General features: G+C 34.8%; 2 protein-coding genes across 2 annotated transcripts; both read left to right on the top strand.

Moving 5' to 3' along the window:
• The first annotated feature begins 1,497 nt into the window (after positions 1-1,497).
• LOC134243220 (uncharacterized) lies at positions 1,498-2,157 on the top strand. Its single transcript, XM_062725450.1, has 2 exons — positions 1,498-1,981; positions 2,070-2,157. Exons 1-2 carry the CDS (start codon positions 1,591-1,593, stop codon positions 2,072-2,074), a joined length of 396 nt encoding a protein of 131 aa, XP_062581434.1. The 5' UTR covers positions 1,498-1,590; the 3' UTR covers positions 2,075-2,157.
• Positions 2,158-5,855: 3,698 nt separating this feature from the next.
• LOC134243252 (uncharacterized) lies at positions 5,856-6,941 on the top strand. Its single transcript, XM_062725489.1, has 2 exons — positions 5,856-6,385; positions 6,471-6,941. Exons 1-2 carry the CDS (start codon positions 5,890-5,892, stop codon positions 6,911-6,913), a joined length of 939 nt encoding a protein of 312 aa, XP_062581473.1. The 5' UTR covers positions 5,856-5,889; the 3' UTR covers positions 6,914-6,941.
• Positions 6,942-13,889: the final 6,948 nt, after the last annotated feature.

The raw sequence follows: 13,889 nt of genomic DNA, 5'->3' as shown, positions 1-13,889 counted from the left end.
ATGTAGATAAATTTATTGTTAATTTTTATAAATCTTGTTGTTTCTTGGTATACAGGAGGTCTTCCAAAATATTATTTATTTTGGTTTGAAAATTCTAATTGAAAGAATCCATCACAACTTGAGGTCAGTTGTGACACAGTCCATTGGTTTCCGCCAAGATAGCCACCTTTTCTGGTCAAAATTGTCGCCTTTGTGTTTCTGACCAATATGACTGCTATTCCATTTTCGTCCAAAATGACACGCTTTCCGTTTCCAGCCAAAATGACAGTCCCTCCGCCCATAATGGCTTCTATTTCGATTTAAGGATAGATAAGACGTTCCTTGATAATATATAATTTTTTCCAAGAATTTGTCACTGAAGTATTTCTACTTTAATAAGTTTACTCACAAAAATTAAGGTACCTTACCAGGCATTCGTGTAAGATCGCAGACCCTCCGAGGGTAGTGTTTCTTAAATAATCCTTTTAAGTCTTGTATTTTTGAAAGCATTTAGAAACTGGTTTAAAAATTAGAATGTAATCAAAATTTTGAATATTTTTCATACATTTCAAACATGTACAAAACACATATCCGAGGAACGTATCGTCTGACCTTAAGTTCAACAAAGGAGACACCCCTTCTTACCAGGACTTTGGACCTGGCGCCCGACGGCAGATGGGTTTACTTGTCTAATATTAATATATTTTTATTGATTTATTCATCATTTAATTTTATTTGGTTCTCCGATATCATTTAATCACCTAACTATCATAAGCTGCCGTGTCTGCACAACAAAGACGCTCCCTCTCGCCCAGGACTGATTATCGTATCAATGGATTTAAGTACCCACTCAAGACCTGTATCATTTTAGAAATGGGACAAAAGCCCAAGGAAACAGAACCCTAAGAAAAGATAGTGAAAAAACATACTTAATGGGTAGATTCTAACAGCATACACATATCATTACATTTTCATTCCTGTAAATACCTGGTGTACTTTGAGCACCCACTCCGGCTACTTCAGGACACGCGAAACAGGTCTCATCTTGGATGTAACTTCCCACAAACTACCCGAACACGAGCTCTCAGGTAGATAAAATTGCTAACTGAGAGGATCTCAACAGGTTAAAGACCTAAATATATTATTGCAGAATAAGGATATCTTAAGTTCGTTAGAGACTGTTGCTTTTGCATCGGCAATCGTTCGTTTTGCAACGGGGCCTGTTGATTTTGCAGTTAAAAGTGTTGTTCTTTCTCTAAGCTTTTTAGAAGGAATAAATATTAAGTTTGTTAAATTATCATTAACAGATATTTAACATTTTTAGTAAAGCAATGTTAAAGTAGTATTTTAAATGCATGTTCAAAAGGGCTTTCTGACTGAAATACAATGTACATGTAATTTGTAGAAAATGTTATGATATGCTTATCAAATATTTTCCTTGTGGTTAAAGTTACATAGATAACCTAAATAAGGTCAACACTATTAACAGAAAGAACTAAACTTGAAATGCATACGGGATTATTTCTTTTCATATTGATCCAATTTCTCTATCCTACTGTTAATGGTCATGATAGGGAAAGACTTGCTACTAATACAGACTTAAAGGCGGTGATGGAGAAATTAGAGGAACTTCAGACGACCGTACACCTCCAAAGTGATCGTATTTCTCAGTTAGAGAATCAGAACAGAAACTTTGAAAAACTTATAGCCACCGGTCTCCGCAGCAACGAAAACAAGCAAGATGAACGGATTTCCATTCTAGAAAATCAGTACCTGTGTTTAGAGGAAAGTTTGGTGAAGCAATCCAAGGACATTTTAGCTGAGAAAAATCTTAAGGAGACCACTACAAAAAAGATATCCATGTTACTGAATAGACAGAATGTCCAAGAAAAACTATACAGAGGTCTAAAGAATCGACTACAAAATTTGATATACTTCCAGCAAAAAAAGTCATCTTACCCTAAAGCCTTCACACAACATAAAGACAGTTTAATAAGAAAAGGTAAAATTTATGATAATTTATCCTGCAAGCGTCATCTCATATAATTATTTATTGACGAGAATTATATTTTTTCCTGCATTTTTTGCAGTGTGATTGCTTGCTCCCGTGACAACATCTGCATCAAACGGCAACGTTGTTGCTTTCTATGCGTATTTATCGAAGAATGTTCCATCTCCAAGTGCACACCATATCCTCACATTTGATAACCTAATCACGAATGTCGGAAATGCTTATCATTCCCATACAGGTACCTTCATTGCGCCCCGACCTGGTCTATACGTGTTTACGTGGACGATCAGAATGAGTGGAAATTCATACCACAAGACGGAACTGTTGGTCAATAACAATTTCGTTGGGTCAACATATTTTTATCCTAATAATATCGATGGCAGTGTTACTGGTACTGTCGTGGTGCATGTCGACCAGGGAGATGATGTTTTTCTTAGAACTGGTGAAGCAAACAACAATGGTAACATTATAAGTGACATTAACGGAAAATCATCTTTTGCGGGATGGGCTTTGGCATAAAGGCGACAACTTAAAATGAATTGATGAACTTTCTTGTTTTTTTTCTAAAAGAGGACGATAACCACATACACCTGAATGAATTGGTACACAGGGAGAGACCTAGTGATCATGAAGGTTAAGACGACCTGACCGCTGCTGATTTTAAATGTTAATTCATTGTAAATGTAAAATAACAATAATGAACAGCGGAACATCTCATACATTCTTAAGTTCCCGTACAAAAATTTTAGGTGGAATAGGCGCGACTAAGGCACGGAATCCGTACTGAAAATCTTAAAAAATCCTGACTCACAGAAACTCTTATGGAGGCACTTGATTTTACGCAAACAGGTTTTCCATCCAAACTATTTATATCTCACGACTTTTTAGCGAGCATGCTCAATCATAATTTCTTTTATTCAAATATTAAATTGGAGGGATTCATTGTCAAAAGATAAGAATGTGTCCTTTTATTTTACTCCATTTAAAGGATATTTAAATGTCATTTTAAATTGAATTTATGTCAATCTAGGATGATTTCATCACTATGAACTAAATGCAGTAATTCATATAAATAAGTCATTTTCAATTTTCATGATCTTTCTGTATTGCAGTGTTGAGAATGAACATGATGAAATAGTCTTTGTTTGTTTGAATGACTTAAGGACGTACGCAACGTACCTTACCTACTGATAGATTTCCAAGATATTCCAAATTTAAACTTATATTATAATTACATGTTCATAGACAAAAAATCAGCATGCCTTACCAGAGGTTTTGAAAAGATATCGAATTTTGAAAATTTTTGCATTATTCAAATAAAAATGTACAAAAATTATAAAACATAAATTTCAGATTTTTTTTTCTTCAAAAATTGTTTAAGAAGAGGTATACAAATCCATTTATAGACATTAAAAATACTGCACACAGGTCCTTCATTTAGTGGAACTCTTCAACTCCAGGGGAGAACCCAAAAAAGTTCAAACTATGTTGCGTATGACCTTAAGTTGGACTTTCGCTAAGTAATTTCTATACATTTAATAATCATCAATGTGCTCCAGAAAGTTTTATTTAAATTATTAAAATTCCTTTTTAGATATTACCCTTCTCTTACACGAAAAACTTATACTATTTTGAATTTACTTATTTGATAAAATTTTTTGTACGCATCCCTTTACAATTCGGCAATTTCAACTAAATGAAAGGTATGGCAGCCAAATTCACAAAATGAGCCAAACATAGTTTCACAGTCCATAAACTAGGTTTGTACGGACTGTAAACTATAGTTACCAACGTTAATTTATATTTTACATCTGTAAACCATAGTTAACGCGATAATCTGTGTTTCAGAACCATAAACTATACTTAATAATGAAAACAATCATTTGCTATTGTAAAATATAGATTATCTGATAAATACAGTTTCACGATTTGTAAACTATGGTTAACAACTCTTAACTGTAGTTAACGATCTGATAAATACAGTTTCGTAATTTGTGAAACTATGATTAACAACCCTTAACTATAGTTTACGATTGTAAATTACATGTATAGTTAACAGACGTGAATCTATGTTTATCAACAATAACGTTTTATTACAGACACATAAACTTAGATTATAAGCATTCGTAAACTATAGTTAACAACCGTTAAATATAATTTTACAGATGAAAACTATAGTTAACGAATTATAAACTATAGTACACGGTTTGTAAATTAAAGTTTTCAGTCGGTGAAACTATGTTTAGCTCATTTTTGTGAATTTGACGTGCCATAGAAAGGTCATTCTAGCCAATGTTACTTTTATTCAGTCAGCTATTATTCTTAACTCTCTTCTAAAACTATTTTTATTATAGTTTATGCCAAATCCAATTTTCTGTTTATAATTATTAATAACGCTTACTTTATTTGCCATAGAACCTATTCAGAGTTAGTTAGTTTTACTTATGAATTTAGGTAGAAGTAAATTTCTACAAATATTACAAACAATACATTAAATAAAAAGCCCTTTACATCATATATTTTGAGACACACACACACACACACACACACACCCTCACACACACACACGCACACGCGCACACGCACACGCGCACACGCACACACACACACACACACCCTCCCTCACACACACACACACACACACACCCTCACACACCCACCCACCCACACCCACACACACACCCACACCCACACACACACACACACCTTTAGAATTTACGCAATCCACGGAAATCCCCCCCCCCCAAAAAAAATAATGATTCCTATTCAGCTGTAATCTTTTATACTTTGCATTTTAAATTTTGTTTTGGTATTATAAGATTGAAGCTTAATTATAATAATATCAAATAATAATGAAAAAGTACTTATTGTTTTATCTAAATAATTATTGTTAACAGATATTCGACATTTTGTAACTAACGTTGAAACCTAAATTTAATTTTTATGAAGCAGTGTCAGAGAAGTATTAAAAATCAAACAAACTAGATGTACTGTGAGCAATGAGCTCATCAATGATACCCCGCCTGACATATGAATATAATGGCAGTGTCCATGTTTTGATATGGGAAACCTAAAATATTTGTTGGATTAAAAAGTAAAATAGGAAGTCACAATGGCAATATGTAACTAGAAAGTCTGCTATTGCAAGCAATAGCGTATGTCGCCCCGAACTGGACAAGACTTTCATTTTTTTATGACTTAAACAATACCCATTAGCTGAGCTTGGACAACCACCAACTCGTATAAGTCCTTTTGGTTCTTTGATTTAAGAATCAAAGTTAAAGAATTTTTACTTTTCCCCTGTTTCCATGGCAACTATTGACAATTTGCAATTTTTAAATGCAACACGCACAATAACAGATACTAATCATTAAAACAATTAAGTTTCATGAAAAATGTCCAAGGGACCAGAGAGAATATTCTCGGACAAAATTCGTCGCTTTTTGCAGGTTTCCATGGCAACGGTAGCCATTTAGAAACTGAATGACCACACAACACAACTACATCCAGTGATCATCTTTTGAGTAAAGTTTCAGGATTGACCCAGCAATCTCCGAGAAACAGCCCGTAGAACAAAAACATGCGTACAATCGCAATATGTCGTCCCCGACTTCGTTAGGGGCGACATAATAAAGATTCTTTGAAAGTCTCATCAAATTTCATTTAGTGGCGGATAAGACATTGGTACTCCAAAGTGTAGCAGACGGACGGGCATCCCGACTACTATATACCCTCCCGCTTTTTAAGCTGGGGTATAATAAATGCAAGCAAAAAATGAGTACAAGTCTCAATGAAATATTTTTAGAAAAGTTATACGCTTATCAGTTCTTTTCCGTGTGATTAAGACACCTAGATAACGCATTTGAGGTGAGCACTTTTAATAAAGGAGTAGAGTTGAAATGCAGACGGTAATGTTTCTTTTTATATTGATCCAATTCCTCTATTTTCTTGTTAATGGCCATGTTGGGGAAACACTTGGTATCAATACAGACTTGAGGGCGGTGATGGAGAAATTAGAGGAACTCCAGACGACCGTACATCTCCAAAGTGATCGTATTTCTCAGTTAGAGAAGCAGAACCGAAACCAGGAGAAACCTACAGCCACCGATGTCCACAACAGCGACAACAAGCAAGAGGAACGGATTTCCAATCTAGAGAAGCAGTTCTTGCGGTTAGAGAAACGTTTGAATAAACAATCCAAGGACATTTTAACTGTGAAAACGCTTGAGAAGACCACTACGAAAAAGATGTCCGGTTTACTGAGTAGACAAAACGTCCAAGAAAAACTGTTCAAAAATCTTCAGGACCGATTTCAAAATTTGATCCACTCCCAAGAAGAAAAGTCTTTTTTCGCCAAGGCCCTTACGCAGCGCAAAGAAAGTTTGATAAGAAAAGGTATAATTTATCGATAAACTGCCAACGTTACCTCATATTTATATCACTTTAAGAAAATTTCAATTTCTATTTATTTCTTTTTCAGAGCGATTGCTTGCTCCTGTGACAACTACTGCGTCACTCGGCAACATTGTCGCTTTCTACGCGTATTTATCAAAGGATGTTCGTTCTCCCGGTCCGAATCATATCCTTACATTTGATAACGTAATCACCAATACTGGAAATGCATATCATTCCCACGCCGGTACCTTCATAGTCCCCCGATCTGGTCTGTACGTATTGACGTGGACTATCAGAATATATGGAGCAAATTACCACTCAACAGAACTGATGGTTAATAACAATGCTGTTGGATCGACGTATCTTATTCCAGCTAATATTATAGACGGCAGTGTTACCGGTACCGTGGTGGTACATGTTGACCAGGGAGATGACGTTTTGGTAAGAACTCGGGACTCGTATAACGTTGGTAATATTATGAGCGATCTTGTAGGAAGATCCTCTTTTGCAGGATGGTCTTTAGCTTAATACTTCCAAAATAAACATTTTTTTCTTCCGTATCTTTTACCTAATTAAAGATATATTAGTATGGTGTATCCTGATCCTTTAGTTTTACGTAATAAATGTCATTCTCTTTAGAGAATTGGACAAGTTTTCTTCTACCTTCGGCGAAAGCCTTTCCAACTTCTTTAAAAAGAATAAATACATGAAACATACGGAAATTGTAAGCAGTGTTGCTATTTTCTAAGTTCTAAGTCTTGGCTTGTATTGCTTAACACGCTGCTATACCTAGGGCTCAACATCCGTCCTTCAAATTTTATTTTTCCAATAGAAAAAAAGTTATAATGAAAATGCAAACAATTGCATTGTTGAAATTTATGCAATTTCAGTTTTGACATTTTTGAAAGGAATAATGATCATTTATCTCAGTTGAAATTAAAAATGTAAATCACTTTATTCTATACCTGTAAGCAGTGTGGCTGTTTTCTAAGTCCATGGCTTGTATTGCTTAACACGCTGCTAAACCTAGGGCTCAACATCCGTGAATTAAATTGTATATCACTTTATTCGCGAGATCTTTATTTTCGAACTTTAGACAATGTGCCTGAGAAAATATTCTGGAGTATTCATGTATATAAAGATTATATAAGGTGTAATACTTAACGACAGTTTGTGAAAATGTTGACTCACCGAAAGGTAGTCAATGTCTACCTCGCAAAAAAAAGGTTTTACGAAAATTTAGTGATCTACAGTAGTTTATAGAAATTGGCCTTACAACCATGAAAAGTGAAAATAGCGTGGAATCATTTTAATTAATGAGGACACTGTTTGTGTTTAAAAAAATTTTGAATGAGTCGCAGGAAAATTATTTCATGGGCAACATACATGTACGAGATATACATGTAGTTATATACAGCTCTGATTATTCTCTGATAGCCATCTTAACTCAAATATATAAGTATTCCCATGAATAATGATGACGTTTTAACCTCATGCATTTTCGTACATTACACGGTACTTTTTACAGTTATGATAAAGAGAGAAACTGTAATTGGTTTTTGAGTATGGGACATTTAATATGACTTTGCAGAAAGTTCTTTCCTCCTGGCAAAATATCTTAGTGGAATGCCTATTCTTGTGGGTTTTTTTTGTTCCTTTGAAATATTTTCTGGGGTGTGTAAAATTGCTGTTGTCAGATTGGGTAGGGAAATATTTACGTGTCCATTAGGTGTATTTTATAGCTATTTTCAGTTATCGTACTTGTCTTCCACATTAGGAAATCTTCCAGACCTGAAATGGGATACTTAATTGAGTTTGACTAGTGCAACTACCTATAATTCCTGCGAGCCATTAATATTGAGAGGAAAATCTAACTGTAAACGTATTGCCCGTACGGATTCGAAAGGAAACAAGAGGTCCAAGGGCCCAGATAGGTCACCCGAGTATAATGGTACAGCATTCCAACAATTAAATTGGGTTCGTGTTAAAACCAGAAGCCTTGAAATTCACAGTTTAGAAAGTGGCAACATTGCTTATCATAGCTATACACTTCGCATGCTTACTTTGATTACTTAATACCCAGAGGTAGATCAGAGTAACAAAGAGAAAATACATTTCCACTTTATAACCAGCTGTGGATCCCATCCCACAGGAACCACTGATTTGGGAAATTTTATGATAAATTTTACCGGATAGGTAAAAAGTTTAGCGAGACGCGAATGTAGCGATTTGTGCTTAAAAATTAGTATTGTATTTTTGCGAGATGTAATTTTTGAGATTTTAAAACAATCAATACAGAAGCTATCACAAATAAATTGCGATTAACTTTTAGCGTTATACAATTTTAGCAATATTAGCATATATTGCTTATAATGTATTTCATCATAGATGGTTGATTAATACCAAAGAGCAGATTTCAAAGCATTAATTTCTTTTTAGACTATCAGTATCCCTGATCCATGACCGCTGAAATATACCATTTTGCAAGAGGCACATTTCTTCATCATAAATTTGTATTTAGATCATTGGTAATTCATTGGTAATACCAAGGAGCAAAGGATTTTTTTTCCCAAAAATTGCTACATTTTTACTATATACCAGTAATCATTAGAACCTCGCCATAACACCAAAACCCCTAACCCAGGGGCCATGAAATTCACAAATTTAGAAGAAGCTTGCTTCCTCATCATAACTATTTATATGTACATAGTTCATTGGTTTAATACCTAGGAACAGAGAAAAAGGATTTTAAAGAATTTATGCATTTTCACTACATAATCAATAGAGCCTCACTCTAACACCAGAACTATTGATCCTAGGGCCATGAAATGAACAATTTAGGAAGAGGCAACCTTATTTAATTTAACTATGGGTTGATTAGTTTGTTAAATACTCAGAAGCAGAGAAAAAAATTGATGTATTTTCACAATCAATCAATAGAGCCCCGGTCTAACACCAGAACTCTCAGCCCAGGGGCATAAAGGATTATGAAAGGACCATGAAATTCACAATTTTGTTCCCCTTCACCCATAGATGCTTTACAAAAATTGGTTGAAATTGATTAAACGGTTAAGAGAAGATTCTGAGAATTTTCAAATGTTAACGCACAACACACGACGCACAACGCAAAACGCACAACTATGGTCGATAACTGATACATGTAGCAATAGATCACCTGCGTTTACTAAGGTTTCTTAGATATCTTAGAAAAGGCGGACAAGGACAAATTTCCAATGCCTAAATGATTATCCTTAATAGATACATGTATTAAACATTTTATAATTTTATAACTGATTACATAATAAATTTCAATGACGCAATGTCAAAGCAAACCAGTATTCAAAATTAAAATAAAATACTTGCATGCAAAGAAGCATTCTGACTAAAATAATTTATAGAATAGAAAAGCTAAAAATTTGCTTATCAGTTCTTTTCCTTGTGGTTAAAGTCACCTTGATAACACATGAGGTGAGAAAGAACAAAGGACTAGACTTGAAATGCAGACGGGATTTTTCCTTATTATATTGGTCCATTTCCTCTATCTCCCTGTTAATGGTCATATTGAAGGCGGTGATGGAGAAATTAGAGGAACTCCAGACGACCGTATACCTCCAAAGTGATTGCATTTCTCGGCTAGAGAAGAAGAACCGCAACCTGGAACAAATTATAACCACCGGTCTCCACAACAGAGAAAACAAGCACGATGAACGGATTTCCATACTAGAGATACAGTACTTGTGTTAAGAAGAACCTTTGGAAAAACAATCCAAAGACATTTTAGTTGAGAAAAAAAACTTAAGACAGCCACTTCCAAAAAGATACCCATGTTACAGAGTACACAGAATGTCCAAGAAAAGCAATACAGAGGTTTAAAAAGTTGATTCCGAAATTTGATACACTTGCAGGAAGAAAAATTCTCTTTCCCTAAAGCCTTCACACAGTACAAAGACAGTCCAATTAGGAAAGGTAAGGTTTATTATAATTTTTCCGGCAAGCTTCATCTCAAATAAACATTTATTGACGAGGATAGTATCTTTCCTGCATTTTTTGCAGTGCGATTGCTTGCTCCTATGACAACTTCTACATCAAACGGCAAAATTGTTGCTTTCTATGCCTCTTTATCCCAGGATGTTCCATCTCCAAGGGCGCACTTCATCCTTGCATTTGATAACGTAATCACAAATGCTGGAAATGCCTATCATGCCCTCAAGGGTATCTTCATAGCACCACGGTCTGGTATTTTCGTGTTTACATGGAATATCAGAATGCATGGATTATCACATCATACGACGGAGCTGTTAGTCAGTAACAATGTCGCCGAGTCGACATATCTTGATTCAGCTAATACTATTGGTGGCTGTGTTACTGGTACTGTGGTGGTGCACGTTAACCAGGGAGATGATGTTTTTCTTAGAACTGGTGGAATATACAACCGGGTGACATTTTTAATGCCTCTAAAGAAAAATCATCATTTGTAGGGTGAATTTTAAGTTAATGTATTCTTTTAAAAACCGTACAAGATTTGATTTGTTTCTTTTTCGAAAATATAATATTTAAAGTAATATACGCCGTAATGATGCCGATTTGTATGTGAAACAAAATGATTAAATGATTTGAAACACATAAAGTGTAATGAAAAAATAATATTTCCACAAAATTTAGCTATAAAACTCGTTGTAATAACAGAACAATAAAGCAATATCTGCAATCAAGAATTCAGTCTTTTCATGAATATTGATAAAGGAAGTGCGTAAACAGTAGGTCTAAATATAGACACGTATGTCCACGGGAAATTATAGACAACGAGGCACGTTGCATTTTGACAACGATTATTAATAAAAGGTTAATATGCGTCATAACAGAGTATAGATGGTTGATACTGATTACATTTAAAGATAAGTTATATTAATAGTAACACGCCATCCATGTCAAAAGTGAGTTGTATCTCGAAGGGCTTACCTCGTTTTCTTGACGCCGTGTTTGTTTATCAATCTAAAAGTAGCGACGGCGTCACGTGGTGGATTTACTTAAAAATAGACATTATTCTCCTTGCAGGATAATAAATAATTATAATTTGATAACTTTATAACGAATTTTATTTAAATGGTGTAATTTACAGCATTTTCGTAACTTTTATTGGTAAACAAAAAATATAAATTTCCAGCCGTATTTTAAAATGGCGCACGTTATAGCGTATATTACTTTAAATGTTGATTATTCAGCGAAATATTTTGAATATCTTTTCAACTTTAATTCTAAATTTTTATCTTTAATCATTATATACATTACCTATCTTCGTCTCACCACAGCTCTGTTTCTCTTGAGTCACAATCAATCTCTATTCACTCAAAAGTGTTTTTTCTTCATATATCTTCTATGAAATACACTGTTTTAATTGCTGAACATACATGTATCATACAGTTGCAAATGATGACGTTAAAGCACAATCGTCTATTCAAGAAGATCTTATCATTCTAATAACGATAGGTTTTTCTCGATAGAAACACAATTCTTTCTAAAATCGAGAAAAACCAAACTCCATATAGTGGCTTTACGTAACAGTTCAAAATGAACTCTTTCGATGTGCTAAAATAATCTTCCCCATATCTAAAAATGATGTCTCAATGGTACTTAAAAACCCTTTGCACTAGGAACATTATTTTTCCTATAGTTCTACTTGATATGATGTTAAATTACAATATTTGCACTCATGCTTTCACTCTTTTTACATTCTTTTTCCATTTATGATTGTCTCTGCTTCCATTCGATTGATTGATTGATTGTATACTGTTTAACGCCCCTCTCCAGAATATTTCACTGATATTGAGACGTCACCATTGCCGGTGAAGGGCTGCAAATTTAGGCCTATGTTCGGCACTTACGACCTTTGAGCAGGGAGGGATCTTTATCGTGCCACACCTACTGTGACACGGCGACCATTCGAGAATTTGTTTTTAATTTGTAAAGAGTCTTCACCTAATGCTGATGAAGGACTCCAAATTTAGACCTCTACTCGAAAACTTCTTGATCATGTCAACGATTACCGTGAAACGGACTTTCAGCTCTAAACCAGACACTTGGCAACGTGAAAGGAACAAATACTACTATATTTACGTCTTAGGTCTTTGCGATGCGCTGCAAATGTGAACGCATCGCCTTTGAATTACTGTAGCAGTACTTTTTCCGCGTGGTATTTGCTATGTTAGCGATCACAAGTTTAAGCGGAATTATGGCCCCATGGAAAAAAAGTACGTCTACAGTATGATGAATCTACATTTAGTGGAAGAACCGTGTCAGCAACTTACTTAAAATGAAAATATTGCCTTCCGGAATGAGAGAAAAAAGTTGAAGACAGCTTTGATTTATGCCCAAAAACAGGAAACACGGACTTTATAAACTTCAGAAGAGTTAAAGCAAAGTTGGAGTCCAGGCTTTTTGATATCATTGACAGCTGCTTCTTCAATACAAATGGAACTCGTTAATTTACTTACCTCGTCATTGGTCATTTGCAAAATTATTTTGTTAAAACAGATTCTGATTGCACACATAAGTACTCTGAAGTTGACATCAAGAAGATGCTTGAGTTTCTGATTGACAATATCTATGTGGGTTTTGGAGACCAGGTATTCCAACAATCTAATGGAATTCACATGGGTACAAATTGCGCTCCGTTATTAGCAGACTTATTTTTATATTCATATGAAGCAGAATTTATGCAAAATCTTCAACTCGACATTTAGATATATCGACGACGTATCGTCAATTAATAATGATAATTTCCATTCCTACGTCGATACGATATATCCTGGTGAGCTTGAGATAAAAGATACCACAGAGTCCGACACTTCTGCTTCATACTTGGATATTTTACTTGAAAAAGACACTAATGGTAATCTAACAACCAAGCTATATGATAAACGTGATGACTTTAACTTTTCTATCGTCAGCTTCCTTACTTATGCAGCAATATACCTTCATCACCTGCATACTGAGTGTATATATCTCAGTTGATTCGATACGCAAGAGCATGCTCTACGTATGAACAATTTCTTAAACGAGGTAAATTATTGACAAGCAAGTTGATGAAACAAGAATATCAACAGTCTCGTTTAAAGTCATCATTTCGTACGTTCTATGGTCGATACAATGACCTTGTCAGCAAATACAATTTATCATTGAGTCAAATGCTGACTGACGTTTTTCATACCAATTGTTAGTCCATTATTTATACACTGAATTGACGACGGATTTTTTCCGTTATTTCCTGATCGTGACAACGAGCACAAGGCGGGTGTGACCTGTCGGCAGGGGATGCTCACTCTTCCATGGCACCTGATCTCACCTCTGATGTTCCGGAGGTCCGTGTTTGCTCTGCTCTTTTTTTTGTATATTACATTTGAGTTTCATAGATTTCCCTCAGATTTCACATTATTTGTATTCCGTAGTGCGCAATTAGTGTTAGAATAGTGTTAGAATCTTGGAAGTTTTCCTTCTTTAGTTTTGT

Source organism: Saccostrea cucullata, unplaced genomic scaffold (genome assembly GCF_032062105.1).
Source record: "Saccostrea cucullata isolate Sc308-1 unplaced genomic scaffold, CSIRO_AGI_Scuc_v1 ctg251, whole genome shotgun sequence".
NCBI lineage: Eukaryota > Metazoa > Mollusca > Bivalvia > Ostreida > Ostreidae > Saccostrea > Saccostrea cuccullata.
The sequence above is the reverse complement of the archived record's forward strand: the minus strand, read 5'-3'. Positions and strand labels throughout refer to the sequence as shown.